The following is a 17,707-nucleotide window of genomic DNA, read 5'->3' on the forward strand; positions in this document are numbered from 1 at the left end:
ACCCCCTGATTCTGTCCCCCAAGCCTCTCATCTCTTTCTTCTCTCTCAGTTCTCTCTTCTCTCCTTTCCCCCGACCTCTCTCCCTCCCTCCGAGCAGAACACACCCACACACACACACACCCATGCCCACACCTATAGTTATGTTCTGACCCCGTGGTTGTGTTTTGGACGTCAAACCATGAAGAAACCACCTCGGAGACATTTCCCAGTTTTCCGGCGAGCACCGCCCCTTTCGAGGCAATTTCCGGCCAAACCACGGCTATTTGTCTGGCGTGAAAGGTATCAATCTCTTCGTCTCGCTGAGTACTACAACTTTCCTTTTTATTTCACCCAATTTCATTGAGTATTGAAGAAGTTATACTCATTTGAATCTTACCCAGTTTCCGGCGGACACCCGTGGCTTCCAGGCTGTTTTCCGGCCAACGCCGGCCACGATGATGGGAACCAAGGGTATATTTCGATTCCTTACCTTCGGGGCTTCATTTTGGTATATTGAATGACATGTTTTGGTTGAGTTTTAAGCTCCATCGGAGCTTGGGAATTCTCCGGCCGAAAACCGGCCTTCTCCTTCCTTGGAATCCGGCGAACCACCAAAACCCAAGGCCTTTGTGCCTTTCCTGCCAAGCCCAAAACCCTGGGCAGCCCAACCCAACCTTTTTATTTATTTTTATTTGGGTTTTGTTAATTTAAAGGCCTTTGGGCCGTTTTCTTTAGGGCATTCGGCCCGTTAACCCTAAACCCATTAGACCCAAACCCTTAGGCCCAAACCCGGATCCAACCCAAGTCCAAACCCTTTAACCCAATCGGGATCCAAGCCCAGACCCGTTTGACCTGTTGACCCGGACCCGTTCAACGGTCAGCGTTTACTTTGACTTTGACAGGTCAACGGTCAAGGTTGACTTTGACCGTTGACTTTTCGGGTTCGTGCAGGACCCTACCTTGGCTAATTTCGACGTCCTGAACCCGTTTCCGATGTCCGTTTTCCCAAATTCAGTCGTTTGAGTAGAGTTTGACTAAATGTACTCTTTATGTGCTTAGGGGCGATTATCTGTGGCGTTTCCTTCTTCGCTAGATGGCATGGCTTTTCGACGGCGAAGTACTGTGAGTGGACCCGTTCTAAAAATGCATGTTTTAATAGTAGAAATGCATACATGAAAAGCATGATTTGATGATTATGTTTTATGAAACATTTTACGAGATAACATGCTTATTGAGGCTAGTTTGAATTATACTATTTTCCTATAACCCATGTTCTTCTAGAATATCTGATGGATGACGATATGATATTGAGAACATGTTTAGAACACCTCTTTATAGTATAGATGATGGATGACTTTATACTATGAAGTTGATTTTCAATATATGTATGTTCACTAGTTTTGTACTTACCTAGTGGTCCTTTCCGCTACGGGACGTAGGGATAGATCCGGTCCTCCCGGGCGACGGTTTGGTGTTGGCATAGGGCCTGGAGTGTGTTTTCCTCTGACTGTCTGCTCAGAGACGGGGAGCCGGCATGGGGCCTAAAGTGTATTTTCCTCTGACTGTCTGCTCAGAGACGGGGAGCCGGCATGGGGCCAGGAGAGTTGTATCGGACATTCACTAGTGTTTATTATTTATGCGAATTATGATTTGAGACATTGCACGACATGCTAGGTTTCGGAAAACCTATGTTTATCATTATATATTTGTGTTTTCATAAAACCTGGGGGTTAGTATGTTGATAACTGTTTTATTATATATATATCAACTTGGTCCACTCATGTTTGTTTTGCGCCCCCTTCATGACTTAGAATCGAGGCATACAATCCCGACGTCCAGGCACTTCCGCATCGGCATCTTCGAGTCTTCTCGGTGTAGGACCCACTCCTTCGTTTCATTCAATTTTATATTATTTTCTTTTAGTGTTCTAGATTAGAGGTGTGCTCTGAACACGGTCCTAACTTGCATATTCATTATTCTTTTATATTTATAAGCCTTATTTATCCCTTGTTTTCAGCATTTGCACTCAATAAATGGCTTTCGTCACCCTCGGGTGTCGGCCAGCACGTGCCTATCCTGGTATTCGGGAAATATCGGGGTCGGGGCGTGTCACCATATTTCCGGCAAATTGAAAATCTTTGTGTAAAAGTTGGAGTTTAAAAATTAGATTGGATGGCTAGTTCAATACTAAATTATGATTTCTCCATTTTGTGTCTTAATCTAGATTCTCACCTTATTACTACACTCTAGTGGTATTCTTCTTGAGAGATTCTAACACATCCCCTTATCTTGTCATAAACTCCTCTTAAACAATGGCTGTTATATTGGATAAATCAAACCAAACAAACAAGATTTAACGTGAGTATGTAAGAAACTAGAAATGGTGTGTGTGTGTGCTTGTTTATCACTTCCCTTCTTCTTTACTTATAGGTGAAAGATATTAAGTTCAAATTTCTTGAATGGTGAGTTCAGTATCAAATTATAAGTAACCTACTATGTAACTTAACACAAATTCCCAGCTCCCAATATCTTTGTATGAACACTAAAAGATGCAAGTGACGGTTTGCCTAAGTACTCAAGGGTTTTTTTTGTTCTATTATACTATATTCCGAGTTCAAGCATTTTTCTTTCTCTTGGGGTAAATTAATTAAAAATATTGCAGGTAATAAAAATAAATAAATAGAAAGATAAATAGTCAACAAAACGTCAAGTACTCATAATTTGTCCCATCCCTTTCTTTTCTTTTCTTTTTTTGTTTTGTCCCTTTGGCATTCTCTTGTAAATTACACATTTGGAACTCCTAGCTAGCTATCTAAGTCTTCGTGTTAGATGATTAGTCGTAAACTGTGTTTAATTAGGCTTGTGTGCTAGAAAACCCAGGTCGAAAATTTGAATGCAAGCAGAGCGAAGGAACCTAGTACAGTTAGAGCCAATTGTTTGCAAAAACAGCAAACAATTGATGGATTTGTTTAGTATCCATGTATTACTAAATAATGTAGTTACCTTGATCATTTTCGAAAACCATGAGTTAATTTCGAATTGAATACCAAACAACTCCTTATATTCCTCGCAAATGTTGCTCGAGCCAACCCTAAAACCGATTGTTCATGTTTTGGTCATTTTGATCCCTTGTTGCCATTGTAGTTAACCAAATTTGTTGCTCTTTTCCCGCACCACAAAAATTTTCATTTAAGTATTATTTTTTCATTTAATTAGGACTAACTTAGTTTACTGTACTTAAATTTTTTAGTTTTCAACATTTCATATATTAAGTTTTTTCGTCCTAGTCTAGTACCTTAAGCCATAATTCTGAGATAAAAAAAAAAAACTTGATATATGAAATGTTGAAAACCAAGAAGCTTTGGGACAATAAATTGAGATAGGACGAAAATTTTTGTTTTTTTAGTATAAGCGATATTTTACATTAATCTACATTAAAGAAAAAAGAAGAATTTCAACACAAAACGCAGTAAGTTGAATATAAAAATCCTAACTACCAGATCAATCTACCACTTGCTATTCAATTTAAAAACTAAAAACAAACAACACACGATTAAAATAAGTATGAAAATCTCATCGCAGATACGTAGGTAATAGAAGTCTTCTACCTAGAAAATCAAGTCTAAAGATTGTATGACATTTTAATCCACTTGGGTTTCATCCACATTGCTTGACTCAAACATTTCAGAAACTCCAGGTTCTCATGATCATGTGGTTAGTCAATTGGCTAAGGCTGGTTTGGTTATTAAGAACTCCCTCTCTAGTGCGAGGGGTTTGGATGATGCTTCTCCTTCACATTTTGTGGAAGGTTTAGTTGATGATAATGATACAACTTGTGACCATGTTTCTGATACTCCGATGGATACTCCCCTTATAGGTATTCAATTAAACTCTTCTCTTGTGCTCTCTGAGAGATGTAATGCTAATGACTCTGTTCAAGTTGTTTCTCAAGTTCAAGAGGCTAGTTCTCCTTCTTTATCTCCTCAAGTTCGCGCTGAAATTCAAAAGGTTAATGATTGGTACACTATGGTGGAGGAAGATGCTCTTCAAAATAATGTTGCCAGTAGAGAAAACAATGATTTAGATGGTGCAAATAATGTTTCTGAGGATGACATGACTTTGGTTCTCTCAAAATCTCAGAAGAGAAGATTACGGAAAAAACAACGGGAATCTGGTTATCATACCTACGAGCGTGAGACTATTCAAACTCGTGCTAGGGTTGCTGCTATGGCTCCCCGTAATCCATGAAGACCATTTATTGGAATATTCGGGGCTTAGCAAATCGCCCCACTAGACGAGCTTTACGGAGCCTTGTCAGAAAACATTCTCTTGATTTTCTTTGTTTGGCAGAACCTATGACTTCTACAATGAAAATTTGTCCATGTTTTTGGAAATCTATTGGTATGCATTTTCTGGGAGTAAATGATAGAGGTCAGAGATTGCCTAATATTTGGGTTTTTCACACAGCTAATGATTTATCTCCTACGGTTTTATCTACTTCTAGTCAACATATTACTATTCAATTTTTAGTGGCTGGCACTGCCCACTGTATTACTTTTGTTTATGCTGCTACAACAGTGGTGGAACGTCGACCACTTTGGCTTTCTATTGCTCAAGTTTGTGCCAGCTTTTCAGGTCCTTCGCTTATTTTGGGTGATTTTAAGGCGGTTCTTGGCGCACATGAGAAAATGGGGGGTATTTTGCCTCGTCGAATCGCATGTGAGGAGTTTCAAGCTATGGTGGATACGTGTGGTTTGGTTCCGATTGATGTTAAGGGCTCCCCTTTCGCTTGGACTAATGGACGTGGCATATCATCTCATATTGAAATGTTATTAGATCGGTGCTTTTGTTCTACTGCATGGCTGGATGCCTGGCCTATCACCAATTTCTCCACGTTGGTTCGTCATTCTTCAGATCATAATCCTCTTCTAGTTTCTTTTCAAAAGTTTGCAGCTCAAGGTCCTACTCCTTTTCACTTTCATCGCATGTGGTTAGATCATCCTGATTTTATTAATTTGGTTAAAAATTCATGGCAGTCTATTCAAGTTTATGGTTGTCCTATGTTTATTCTTCAACAAAAGCTCAAGTTGCTAAAGCCTATTCTAAGACATTGGAATGCTGATGTTTTTGGAAATGTCAATGTTGCCGTGGATAATGCTAGAGAGGCTTTAGAAAAAATTCAGTTTGAAATCTCCACAGAGGGTTTTACTGATGAACGTCATGGGGCTGAATTACAAGCTCATTCTACTTTGTCTCATGCGCTGCTAGTTCAAGAAAAATTTTGGCAGGATAAAACACGGTCTAAATGGTTGCGAGATGGAGACCGTAATACGAGTTATTTTCATACTTTGGCAAAAATTTGCAGGACTCGTAATTTTATTTCTCTCTGAGTATCGGTTCGGAATTGGTTGAGGATGTTGAGATTTTGCGCAATCATGTGGTGGAGCATTTTTTTTAATGCTTTTCATGATGATGGCCTTGCTATTGATACAGGTTTGGTTACTCGTCTTATTCCTCCTTTGGTTACTACACCTGAAAATGATACTTTACTGGCTATTCCCACATTGGAGGAGATTAAACAAACTGTATTTTCCATGAATCCGGATAGTGCTCCAGGTCCAGATGGTTTTGGTGGTTCTTTTTTCCATGCTTGCTAGGATTTCGCTGGATTTGAGGTTTCTTTGGCTGTCCAAGATTTCTTCAAGACAGGTTATATTTTACCCAATTTGAATTCTAGTTTTGTAGCTCTAATTCCTAAAGTCCAAGAGGCTGATTCTATCTCTCAATTTGGGCCAATAGCCATGGCTAATTTTATATTCAAAGTCATTACAAAGATTCTCGCAGATAGGCTTGCTCTTATGGCTACTCGAATTATTTTGCCGAAACAATACGCATTTCTTAAGGGCAGGCATATTTCAGATTGCATTTTGTTGGCCTCGGAGTGTGTTAATTTATTGGACCATAAGTGTTTTGGGGGTAATGTCGCTATTAAGTTTGATGTTGCTAAAGCTTTTGATACTCTCAATTGGGACTTTTTAGATCGGGTGCTTAGAGCTTTTGGTTTCCATGACACTTTTGTTCAATGGGTTCGTGTAATCCTTTCCTCAGCCCGGCTATCTATATTATTCAATGGTTCACCTGTTGGATTTTTCGGATGTAGTAGGGGTGTTCGTCAGGTGGATCCTCTATCCCCTCTCCTTTTTTTGTCTTGCTGAAGAGGTTTTTAGTCGAGGTCTAGTGGATCTTGTAAATTCTGGAAAGGTTAAACCCATTTCTTCCCCTCAGGGAGTGACTGCTCCTTCTCATATTCTCTATGCGGATGACATAATGGTTTTTTGCAAAGGTGACAAGTGCAGCCTTATGAACCTTATGCATTTTATTGAAGAATATGGTGTGAATTTTGGTCAATGCATTAGTAAAGGTAAATCTCGTATTTTTATTGGGAAATCGGCTTCTACGCGTCGTTTGCGTATTTTATCCTGGCTCAATGTCTCTGAAGGTGAGCTTCCATTTACTTATTTGGGGGTTCCTATTTTTAAAGGCAAACCTAAGAGGGCATATTTTCAAGCATTAGCAAATAGAATACGTTCTTGTCTTTCTCAATGGCAAGGTCACTCTCTCTCAATGGCTGGTCGAGTTACTTTGTTCAAGTCAGTTGTGGTAAGCATGTTGTCTCATACTTTCTCAGTTTATTCTTGGCCACCTACGATATTAAAACAGGTTCGTAGTTGGACTCGAAATTTCATTTGGACAAGATGTGCTGATTCTTGTGGATTTTCTATTGTGGCATAGATAAAATGTTGTGTTCCCTTAAATGAAGGAGGTCTTGGCATCTGTAATTTTTCAGCTTTAAATAAGGCCTTTTTATTGAAAAATTCTTGGGATATTTTGGTTACCTCATCTATGGCTTCACGGTTTTTTCAAGGTCGGTTTTTTAATTGTCTTGGACAGCCATGTTCTACATACAAGAGTTCCTCCATTTGGCCTGGTTTACGCCCTCTTTTTTTCAGAAATTTTTCATGGATCAAAATGGGTGATAGGTAATGGTCAAAATATTAATTTTTGGCATGCGAGATGGTTAGATTTTCCAATAGTTGATAGGCTTGGTATTCCACCAGATTTATGTAAGGCTTTTGGAGCTAAAGTTTCTGATTTTATTGTGGATGGTTGTTGGATTCCCCCACCTACTTTACATTCATGGCTAGTGCCCATTTGGGATGATATTTCTTCTATTAGGCTTCCTTCAAAGAATGGGATTGATGACAAAATGGTTTGGTTGTCTGCTTCAAATGGTGACTTTTCTTTATCTTTGGCTTATGATTTTAAATGTAATAAACAACCAGTGGTTCAATGGGATCGATGGGTTTGGCAATCTTGCTTTTGCCCTCGTAATTCGGTTACGTTGTGGAAGTATTTACATGGTAAGATGTTAACTGATGATCTCTTGCAGCAAAGAGGTTTTGCTATAGCATCTATGTGCTCTCTTTGTTGTGAAGGTGTGGAAACTGCTTCACATATTTTCTGTGAGTACTCTTTTGCACGTAAAATTTGGTCTTCTGCTTTGGAATTATTCAGAGTTCAATATTTATTTCAAGATATTTTTAGCTTTTTCCATTATCCTTTACAACAAGGTTTTGGTACCCAAGTGCAACTGCTTTGGTTGGGTATGATTGGAGTTGGTTTTTATTCTATTTGGCATGCTCGCAACGTTGTTCGTTTTCATGAGGAGGTTGTTTCCATCAATTATGTTGTAAGGTCTATTAAATGTCAACTCCTTGAAATTGATTCTCTCAATTTCGGCTATATGAAGAATTCTGTGGAAGAGCTTTGCATTCTTCATTCTATTGGTGTTCGTGGACGTCCTACTAAGGCTCCAAAAATTATTGAGGTGTTGTGGCGTCCGCCTTCTTAGTCTTGGATCAAAGTGAATACTGATGGGGCTGCAAGAGGTTCCCCTGGTGTGGCTGCATTTGGTGGTATCTTTCAAGATTTTACGGTAATTTTCTTGGTTGTTTTGCTGGTTCAATAATCTTGGCCTCTTCTTTAGATGCCGAACTACAAGCTGTTATTCATGCTGTATCTTTAGCTTGGGATAAAGGTTGGCATTCCTTATGGATTGCATGTGACTCTTCACTGGTTGTTCATCTTCTCTCTTCATCCTCACCTTCCTTGACATCTATCCCATGCAGGCTTTTGGTCAGTTGGCATAACTGTCAAGTTTTACTATCCTCCATGCAGGTTCAGATTTCTCATATTTTTAGAGAGGGTAATCAAGTTGCTGATTGTTTTGCCAATTATGGTGTTGAGCACCCCGGTGTCCATTGGTGGGATTCATGCCCTCCTTGTGTTGCAGCTGCTTATTCTCAGAACCTTTCTAAGCTTCCTTGTTATAGGTTTTGTTAAAAAAGGTTTTCAATTGTTGTTATGAATTATTTAATGGTCTGGGTTTGACCTCATGTCCCCCCCCTGACATATTGTATTTTTTTTGTTTATCAATAAATTCTCCTCAAAGTCTCTTTCCGTGATAGCAATACTGGAGTGAGACGAACTTTGTGGCCAAATTAAAAAAAAAATACTAATTCACAAATACATAACAAGAATTATAGAATTTAAAGGACAAATAACACTAAAATAGTTTCTAAATTACCAAAATGCCCATCAATTTTTAAACAAATATAATTCCATACCATACCAACATTATTATTATTTTTTTAATATCTATACTAAAAGGGTAGAAGTAGGCTAAACCTTATAATCAATTTACTATAATAATGTAATTTAATTTTATTTTTCATAAGAATCAAACATAATATCTTCCACGTATAAATGAAGAATAATAACACTCAATCGTATTAATACCAACATCAACTAAAAGAAGGAAATCCATAAAGCCTAGAAGACGATACAATTTTGGCAGCGGCCAAGTCAACAAACCACAGCCCACCACGTCACCAGAAAACCTCCACCCTTATTAAATTTCATCACTTCCCGCCTCGTTCGCCCCGCTGTCGTTTCATTCCCCCTTCCCTCAATGCTCCCATTCCTCTTCCTGCTCTTCCTTTTCTTTTTCTTCTGCTCCGTCGACGTTACGACGTCATTCCCCGCCGATGCCGACCTCTCCAACTGCACCCAAACCTTCGACTGCGGGCCCTTCCGGAACCTCACCTACCCCTTCACCGGCGGGAGCCGCCCCTCCTACTGCGGCCCGCCGGAGTTCCACCTCAGCTGCGTCGATGACTCGCCCGAGTTGATCATCTCGTCGCTGAGCTACCGGGTTCTCAAACTCGACCAGGTTCACCAGAACCTCACCCTCGCCCGCTCCGACCTCTGGAACTCGACCTGCACCGACAAACTCGCTAACTCAACTCTCGAGTCCGAGTTCTTCACCTACGACGAGGACGACGACATGGATGTCACCATTTTCTACGGCTGTAATTCCACCTTAATCCCTCCTAAACCTAAGAACTGGTTTTTCTGCGACCTTAACTTGACTTTCGACGACGCTTATTACGTGATCGGGCCGGTACCGAGCGATCCTATCGTGAGCAGGTTCAAGTGCTCCGTCGGGATTACGGTGCCGATTCTCAAAACCACGGCGGCGGTGCTGGTCGCCAACGGGTCTCTGTTTGGAGAGGCGATCATGACCGGCTTCAATGTCAATTATACCAACCCGTACGAGAAGCAGTGCGCTAAGTGTCTCAATGTCTATGGGCTTTGCGGGTTTGACTCGGATAAGAACCGACCCGTTTGCATTTGCGGCAATCGAGTCTGTAACCCAGCAGGTATTTCTTTTTCTGGGTATTGTAGAGTTTACTTCTAGTAGTTTTGGGCAAGTTTTAGGTTGTGCTTGGAGTGCCCAAATTTGAAAATTTACTCTGTTTTGGTATTTTCCCTACCTCGCAAAACGTGAAGCCTTCTTGACTTGGTATCACCCTTTAAAGCCTTGGACAAATCAAATTATCAAGCAGTAACTTTTCTTTTCCTATATATCTCATGCTTATTTTTGTATTGTAAATTTTACAGGTAAAGGAAAGCCAATAAAGTTAATTGTGAGCCTTACGGTTGTTTGTTTTATCGGTGTATTGCGTGCCATAGTGTTCGGTTTGTGCAGGATGAGAGCTAAGCAAAAAGGTAATTAAGTGAAAGAGATCGAGGTGTTGGATTAATATAATGCATTAGCAGATTATCTCTCAAAACTTTTGAAGTTGTTTTGATTCAGTGTTCGATGTGTATATTTGCAAAATCAGGACACATCAAATTAACAATGACGCACATCAAAATAACAAGGGACACCCTTCAAGAATATATAGGTGGAAAACATGATGAGCTACTGATCTATGATTTTGAAAGCATATTTGTTGCCATGGACAATTTCAGCACCGAAAACAAACTCGGGCAAGGAGGATTTGGTCCAGTTTATAAGGTAATTACTATTATTATTATTTTTAGGATAAATTACACCATACTACCTTAACTTTGAGTCACATAACAATTTCATATCTTTTAAACATTACAATGTTATACATCAACTTCGTATTCATTACAATTTCAGACCTTTGTCAACTTTCTTGTCAATTTTTCTATTAAATGTTGACATGTTAATTATAAGGCTCATATTTTGCGGATATGGATATTAAGTTGGGATTTGGATCCTCACTTGAGCCCAAGATAAGGATCCTCCAGACCAAAGAGTGTGGGTCGTTGGATGAAAATCTAACGGCTATAATTATTATAACTTTAAAAGGATTTTCCTGTTTGTAATTGTTGAATTTTCATCTAATGATCCACATCCTCAAGCTCAGAACAGGATCCAAATTCATTAAGTTGGAGCCGAGTGGACAAGAAAGTAATAAAAAATTGTTATTATCTATAGTATTTAAAACTAATAAGAAATTTATTTTAAAAAAGGCCCTACATCCCCACCTTTCGTCTCCACTTTCACTCCGACACCCTCGATCCCCACCTTCGACCACTCCACCTCCCGCGCGCCTTCTTCTTTCTCTCCGTTTCCACTGTCAATGAAACCCCATAACCCGTGAAACCCCCACAGGCCGTGGTGGGTGGGTCGGATCTGTGAGTGGTGGCCTGGAAGGGAGTGAGGTGAGGGAGAAATTGGCTGGAAAGAAAAGGTGGAGGAGACATGGGAGGGTGGGGATGTAGACAAAATTTGATATTTTTGTTGGAATTATTTGGTTTGGAACTTGGAAATAGATTTATGGGTTTGGGTTAGAAATGGGATGGTATTCGATTCTTTTGCTTCTCTTTAATGGAGCGCATGTTATCCCTTTTTTTGTATTCTTTTTTTTTAACTTCTTTTTGTTTTTTTGGGGTGATTTTCTTCTTCTTTTTCAGAAAACTTTGATATGGCCTGTTCGGTGATTTTCTGGGTTTGGTTGGGGATGGTATGATATTTTGGATTTGGTTTAGGATGATATGATTGCAGAAGATGCGAGGGAAATGTGCACAGTCCCTTTCATCCTCATCCTGTTAATCTTCTTCCCTACCCTCTCCGACTTTCTCTCTCTTCCCCCATTCTTCTCTTCTCCATCTCTCGCTATCAATAAAGACTCTGCAATTGCCAAAGATGGAGACTGCAATTTTAATTTCAAAAATTTTCGATCTTTAATTCTGGCAAAAACCCAACAGCAATCAAAAAGCGTTGTCGGTAATGATGTTGGGCAGTATGCGCTGGGTCTGGCGGCGCTGCACCTACATCGGCTCCGACGACATCGATACCTGGGCGTCCACCAACCCTGACGAGTTCCCTCGCATCTGCTGCCATCCCCATTGTTTTTCCCTTTGCTTTTGCCTCCCATCGGCGGCGGAGGGTGGGGAGAGATGGTGGTTTAGAAGCAGCGCAGCATCAGATGGGTGGTAGGATTGAAGGGGTGGACCCACTCTTTCTATTTATTTTTTTGCGTAAAAATTTATGTTCATTTTAAAATAATTAATTTTATAATTTAGTATTTATCTAAGTGGCACAATTGACCGCCACCTCAGTAAAATATGGATTCTACGTTGGCACGTTATCACTTAACGACTAATTTGTCAAAGTGAGTAACGGAGGTTTAACATTGTAATCAATTCGTAAGAAGAGGTATAACATTGCAATGTTTAAAACATGAGGTAGGAAATTGTTGTGTGATCTACAGTTAAAGTAATTTTGTGTAATTTATCTTTATTTTTACGATAGATACAGAGAGACAGACATGAATGCAGTGATTTATTTGTCGACTTTGTGTAGGGTAAGCTAGCAGAAGGGAAGGAAATAGCAGTAAAAAGACTATCCAGTACCTCAGGACAAGGTGCAGTAGAGTTCAAGAATGAAATGATGTTGATCTCCAATCTCCAACACAAAAATCTCCAATCCCCCGCTTGACATTCCTCTTCCAATTCAGCCCACAAGTCAATTCAGTTGCAGCATAAACAGTACTGCCACTTCCAATAATTACTACGTCACAAATTTTGGGTTGCCGAATATTAGTGGTAACTGCAAAACGACTGTCACGGCCAGCATTTCTCAATCCGCAGCTGCAAATCTGGTGTTGAATTCGTCCAAGGATAATCTGGTTGCTGCACTTGACTCCGGGATTGGGTTGAAGTGGGATGCAAGCAATACCTTGTGTGACCAATGTCGAGGGTCAGGGGGTCAGTGCGGGTACAATATATCTTCAGCTGAATTCACCTGCTTCTGTAAGGATGGACATACTCCCTCAAACTGTGAAGGTATGCGCCTAAACATCTTTCCACTATGTTTATGATAGAATTTGACTATCGGTCTAACCCAAAACCAATTAGCAATATGCGGAATAAACTTTAGATTCCTGACTAGGATTGATGCGCTCAACAATCTGGGTCTTAGACAATACGCTGGTGTTTGAAGGGTTAGATTGACGCCCCCTTTTAGTTTCTGTCCTCCAATTTTAGTACTTTGTACTATGGCAAGGCTTCCTCAGCAACCAATGCGCTGCCTCAAATTAGAGAACCATCTGCATTTGTTAGAACAAGTACATATTCTACTCTAACAAGTTAATAGAGTGCACGGATATGAAATTAGAACTTGATAGAGTGCATAAATTGTCGTGCAGGATTTTCTTAGATGGCTAAGAAAGTTTAAATTACCATTTTAGGATGGTTTTATATCCATTTGTTTTAGGCTTTAGCACGTATTCATTTGTTTTTTGTTAGAGACTAAGGAAAATGCATGAGAGAAATGATAGATGAAAGAGGGCGGAGGAAGGATATGGTGGAATGTGGAAGTAATCTATACGGAATTAATAGAAGAGACGGACTTTAAGAGCATGTAACACACATTATGTGCTCGTGCGCCAATTCTCTGTTTTTAACTTTCTTCTTTTCCTAAACTAGTGATCTAACTTTGTGCTATGCTAAATTTTCTCCTATTCTATGTTCTTAAACTACTTTTTAAAATTTTATTTTATTTTCTATAAAGAAGGGAATTTCCGCACATCATTTTCTCCTTGTGCATTCTTCTAAGTTTGCTCCCATTGTTTGTGTTTTTTTTTTTTTGAACAAACGATATTATCTATATTAAGGGGGAGAGGGTGGACTTAGCCTCATAATGGGCTAGCAATAAAGTGGTTCAAATTCACCTTTGGTAAAAATCGAACTTAAGACATCTCACTTACAAGTGAAGAGAAATACAATTAGACCATAATATTAAGTGATTGCTCCCATTCTTTGTTCTTAAACTAGTGCTATAACCATGCTCGCTACCAATTAACTTTCTCACTCTTATTGTGGGCTCTCACAATCCCATCCATTTTCTTTCACATTACCATGACCATGACAAAAGCCATGTGGCATTCGATGGGAAACTTCAAGTTGGGTGGGTGCCCTCTTTTTTTCTGATTTCTTAATAAAAGCATTTCCAAATTATGCTTCTAGATTCCAATCTCCGTTTAGGGTGGCCATTTTCCATGCCAAAACAAAACCAACTCACTCATATCACATGTGTGTCATATGTAGGTGCATTTTTAGGCCAATGCAAATAACCTTGGCAGAATGTTGAGATATATTGCTATTAAAAAATTATTTTTGTATTTGATAACTTGTTAGTTTCTCAGCAATATTAACACAAGAATTGTGATTATGTGATATAATTTGCATCCATTAATCAAGAGAATGCATTATACTATTTGCATAATTTTTTTGTATTTGTTTTTTTTTTCGTGTTTTATTATTTTTGGGGTTCGATAGGGTAAATTAGTTCTTTTTTTTATTAGTGTGGTATGTGTCGGGGATAGATTTAAGAGAAATATTAAGGAGATTTTTTCAAAAGTGAGACTCTTCATGAACTTTCTATCACCTTATGTTTTTGCCAAAATATTTTATTAATGTTAGTATGAGAATTTATGTTAAACTAGAATGTCGCAGAAAGTTCATTAAAAATCTTACTTTTGAGAGAATTTCTTTAGCATTTCGCTAGATTTAAAGTAGGATGATATTTGACAATGGCTCCTAATACAAACAACATAATTCGCACGGTTAATTATCTTTTCTTGTCATCTAAAAATTATTTTAGAAAGCTGCGAAGTTCCTCGTACTAGATGTCTAAATAAAATTATGCCTCTGGTTAAACGTCATGTTCGTACTAGATGTCTAAAAATTATCTTTTCTTGACATCTAGTACTTAATTGGGTGATGGGTTCATGTCTTAGTCTCCTTTTTACTTGTTTCTCTTGTTTTCTGTTGTTTACACATGAAAATATGTCAATATCAACCCTTTGAGAAACGTTTTCTCAATTGAATGTGAAATAAAAATATTTAACTTCTGTGCATACAAGTGCAAGTCTGCAAACCCCAGTATATTGAGCACCTCTGTCTAAATTTTGATGTGAAAAAGATTAGTTTGCCCTAACATAAAAAGATTATAATTTTCTAATTTATTTTTAAAACAATGGTATCTAGACATCAATTAAAAGTAATTGTAAGTTGCTTTTAAAAACTGTTTTTATAATCAACGAAGTTGAGCCTTTAGTGAATATTTTCAATTCATTAGTTAAAAAAAAAAATGGTCGCTACTACCTATCACTAACCTTACACCACTATCATTGGCACCATCACTTTGGCCACAATTGTCACCACCGCTTTAGCCATAACCGCAACCACCGCCACAATAACAACAACATCCACCACTGCCATTCCCACCACCATCGTTCCCGCAGCCGCCACCATAAACGCTACAACTGCAACCACAATCTCTATTGTCACCACCCTTACCACCATTGTCACTTCTGCACCCCAACCACCACACCCCACTATTGATACCCACCGTTGCCACTTTCATAACAACTGTCACCCCCACCGCCACCATCATGTCCTTCGAGTCTACCACCTACAACTGCAACCACCAACCTTATACCACTAGCAACATCAGCACTACCAACATTGCCACCGCCATTGCCAACACCTTTACCACAACCACCACTATCAATCCAATCAATGTCGCAACCATAGTTATTGTTGGCACCACCTCATATCATACCTATTTTTGCCAATATATACGATTATATCACTTATTTTAAAATTTACCAAATGTTTTTACATTAATTTTATATTCAAAAGCTCAAATGTTTTAACATTCAACTGATTATTCTTAAATCACAGGAATCCCAAACTGCCCCTTAGTAAGGGACCTTCTTCATCGCGAGTGAGGTCGCCACTGCTAATTACTCAGTCATGCGTCAACTAAATCTGGATGCCATTCCAAGCCGCTCCGCTCCATTTTTTAGCCGTATTGGAGCCACTCCAAGTTGCTTGTGACGGGAGTTCGGCACCAGTTTGCCGAACTAGTGCTTCTTAGGTATTGGTATTTGGTGATGTGAACTGCAGAAACTTTTTTTCTTTTTTTTTTTTTTTTTTTTTTTTTTTTTTTTTTTTTTGAACAAACTATATTATCTACACTAGGGAGAGGGGGTGAGCTTAGCTTGATAATGTGGTTCAAACTTGCCTTTTGCGAGAATCAAAACTAAAACCTCTTACTTACAATTGAAGAGGAATACTACTAGATCGTAGTATTAAATGACAACTTCATTTTTTATAAACCTAAAAGTTTGTTTGTTTGCCGAAAGAAGCCCAAGGGTTTGTCTTTTGTATCAAATGTAGCATCAAAGCCCAAAATTTACACTAAAAAAATTCAGAGGAGCGGACCACAATTTTGAAGGAGGTAATGTGAAAACAAAACCCTATCAACTGAGCAAGAACCACTTCCAAGTGATAAAGATTTGGTCAACACGCGACGGACCCCAAAATGTCACGTTCTCACTTTCCTTTCTATACCATTCGTCTTAAAAGATAAGTAGCAATTTTCTTATTTTCTCTTTCAATTGCATCTGCTGTATAGTGTCCAAGCCCGAAACTAGTCTTTGTGAATGCTTTTAATTTCACAAGTTAAGTTGGTTAGAAAATCGTAATACAAAATATTTTAGAATTATGTAGCTAGAGTTTTTACTTTTTAGTTTTCGTTTGATACATGTTTATACTTTTCAGTTAAATATACGTGCTCCTGACAATGGTGGATCTATGTGAATTTGGGTTGTGTTTGCTAGGATTTGTAGATCTGCTCCATATGAGTTATTTTCTTCAAATTTTAGCTTTTATTTCACGTTATGCCTAATGATATTTGTGGTGAGTGTGATCAAAAGAAAGTGACGGGAAATAATAATATTTCTACACTTTGGTATGAGTTAATTTTTACCAATATTTCTAAAATAAAAAATAACAAATAAAAAGAAGGACAACACACCTCTTAAATACCACCTAAATATCTTCTAATTAAGAGCCAACTACCCTTGCAAGGCCGTATGTGATCAGGTTGATGGGAGTTGGATGAACCGACGCGATGTAATTTGTGAGGCCATTAAAATCTGTGTCTTTTTGCTTGTTGGGAAACGCTTGTACTTAATTATTTTGGCTTGACTTGTAGCAGATAACCCCAAACGATAAAATCACACGCAGAGGTGAAGAATATTTGCCTTGCATTAAATGACACTTTTTATCAAGTCAACAAAACCACACGAGCCATTCTACGCAACGATTCAATAGTTGATTATCTTGGTTTGACTATTCAATACCAAATTATCATTGTTTCATTTTACTTTACGTATAAGTCAGAAGTATTATGTTGGACTCTACTAAATGGTGAATACAATACTAAATATAGTTAGCCTGAGGAAAAATGAATCTAATAGCTATATGATTCCAACCACAAACACCCTTTGAACCAAGACACTCGTCACATTTGTCCCGTAAGTGAGAAGCTTATGAGACAAATTACAATACTAAATATAGTTTGATTATGGATCTCACTTACGGGACAAATTACAATACTAAATATAGTTTGATTATGGGACAAATTACGATACTAAATACGAATCGAAGCTTGAGGAAAAAGGAATGCTGATGAGAACAAAGAAGGCGAAATGGGATGAGTAAGAAGGCCAGGAATTCATATTTGGGGGAAGAAAGTGTTTGATAGAAATGAAATGAATAGAGTTTGGGAGTTGTGGTTGGAGGTGGGGCGACACTTACAAGGAAGGAACTAGAGATGAGCTAGTGACGTTATGGGAAAAGTTTATTCAAAGATGGGGATTATGGGACAAATTATGAGTACTTCATGAGGTTCTGTTGCCTAATTCTTTTTTAAATACCTTATATACAATCAAGAGTTCTAGAGTTCGGCTAATTAAGATACACAATAGGCTAG

General features: G+C 38.6%; 2 protein-coding genes across 2 annotated transcripts in view; both read left to right on the plus strand.

Moving 5' to 3' along the window:
• The window catches only part of LOC103948483 (LEAF RUST 10 DISEASE-RESISTANCE LOCUS RECEPTOR-LIKE PROTEIN KINASE-like 1.3), a 45,388-nt gene that overhangs the window by 14,217 nt on the left and 13,464 nt on the right, over positions 1-17,707 (plus strand). The gene's annotated exons all lie outside the window — the stretch shown is intronic.
• LOC125469203 (LEAF RUST 10 DISEASE-RESISTANCE LOCUS RECEPTOR-LIKE PROTEIN KINASE-like 1.2) lies at positions 8,938-12,706 on the plus strand. The gene is made up of 4 exons (XM_048566279.1): positions 8,938-9,761; positions 10,003-10,110; positions 10,227-10,402; positions 12,224-12,706. The coding sequence occupies exons 1-4, from the start codon at positions 9,011-9,013 to the stop codon at positions 12,356-12,358; spliced, it is 1,170 nt and encodes a 389-aa protein (XP_048422236.1). The 5' UTR covers positions 8,938-9,010; the 3' UTR covers positions 12,359-12,706.

This window comes from the organism of the source record quoted next, unplaced genomic scaffold, assembly GCF_019419815.1.
Source record: "Pyrus x bretschneideri cultivar Hongxiangsu unplaced genomic scaffold, Pyrus_bretschneideri_v1 Contig41, whole genome shotgun sequence".
Classification (NCBI taxonomy): domain Eukaryota; kingdom Viridiplantae; phylum Streptophyta; class Magnoliopsida; order Rosales; family Rosaceae; genus Pyrus; species Pyrus x bretschneideri.

What these genes read in the sequence shown, in the direction of transcription:
- LOC125469203 (XM_048566279.1), top strand. Translation starts at nt 9,011, where the DNA reads ATGCTCCCATTCCTCTTCCTGCTCTTCCTTTTCTTTTTCTTCTGCTCC. An exon ending in TCGAGTCTGTAACCCAGCAG is followed by an intron (nt 9,762 to 10,002) that starts GTATTTCTTTTT and finishes TAAATTTTACAG; the next exon opens with GTAAAGGAAAGCCAATAAAG. An exon ending in GATTTGGTCCAGTTTATAAG is followed by an intron (nt 10,403 to 12,223) that starts GTAATTACTATT and finishes GACTTTGTGTAG; the next exon opens with GGTAAGCTAGCAGAAGGGAA.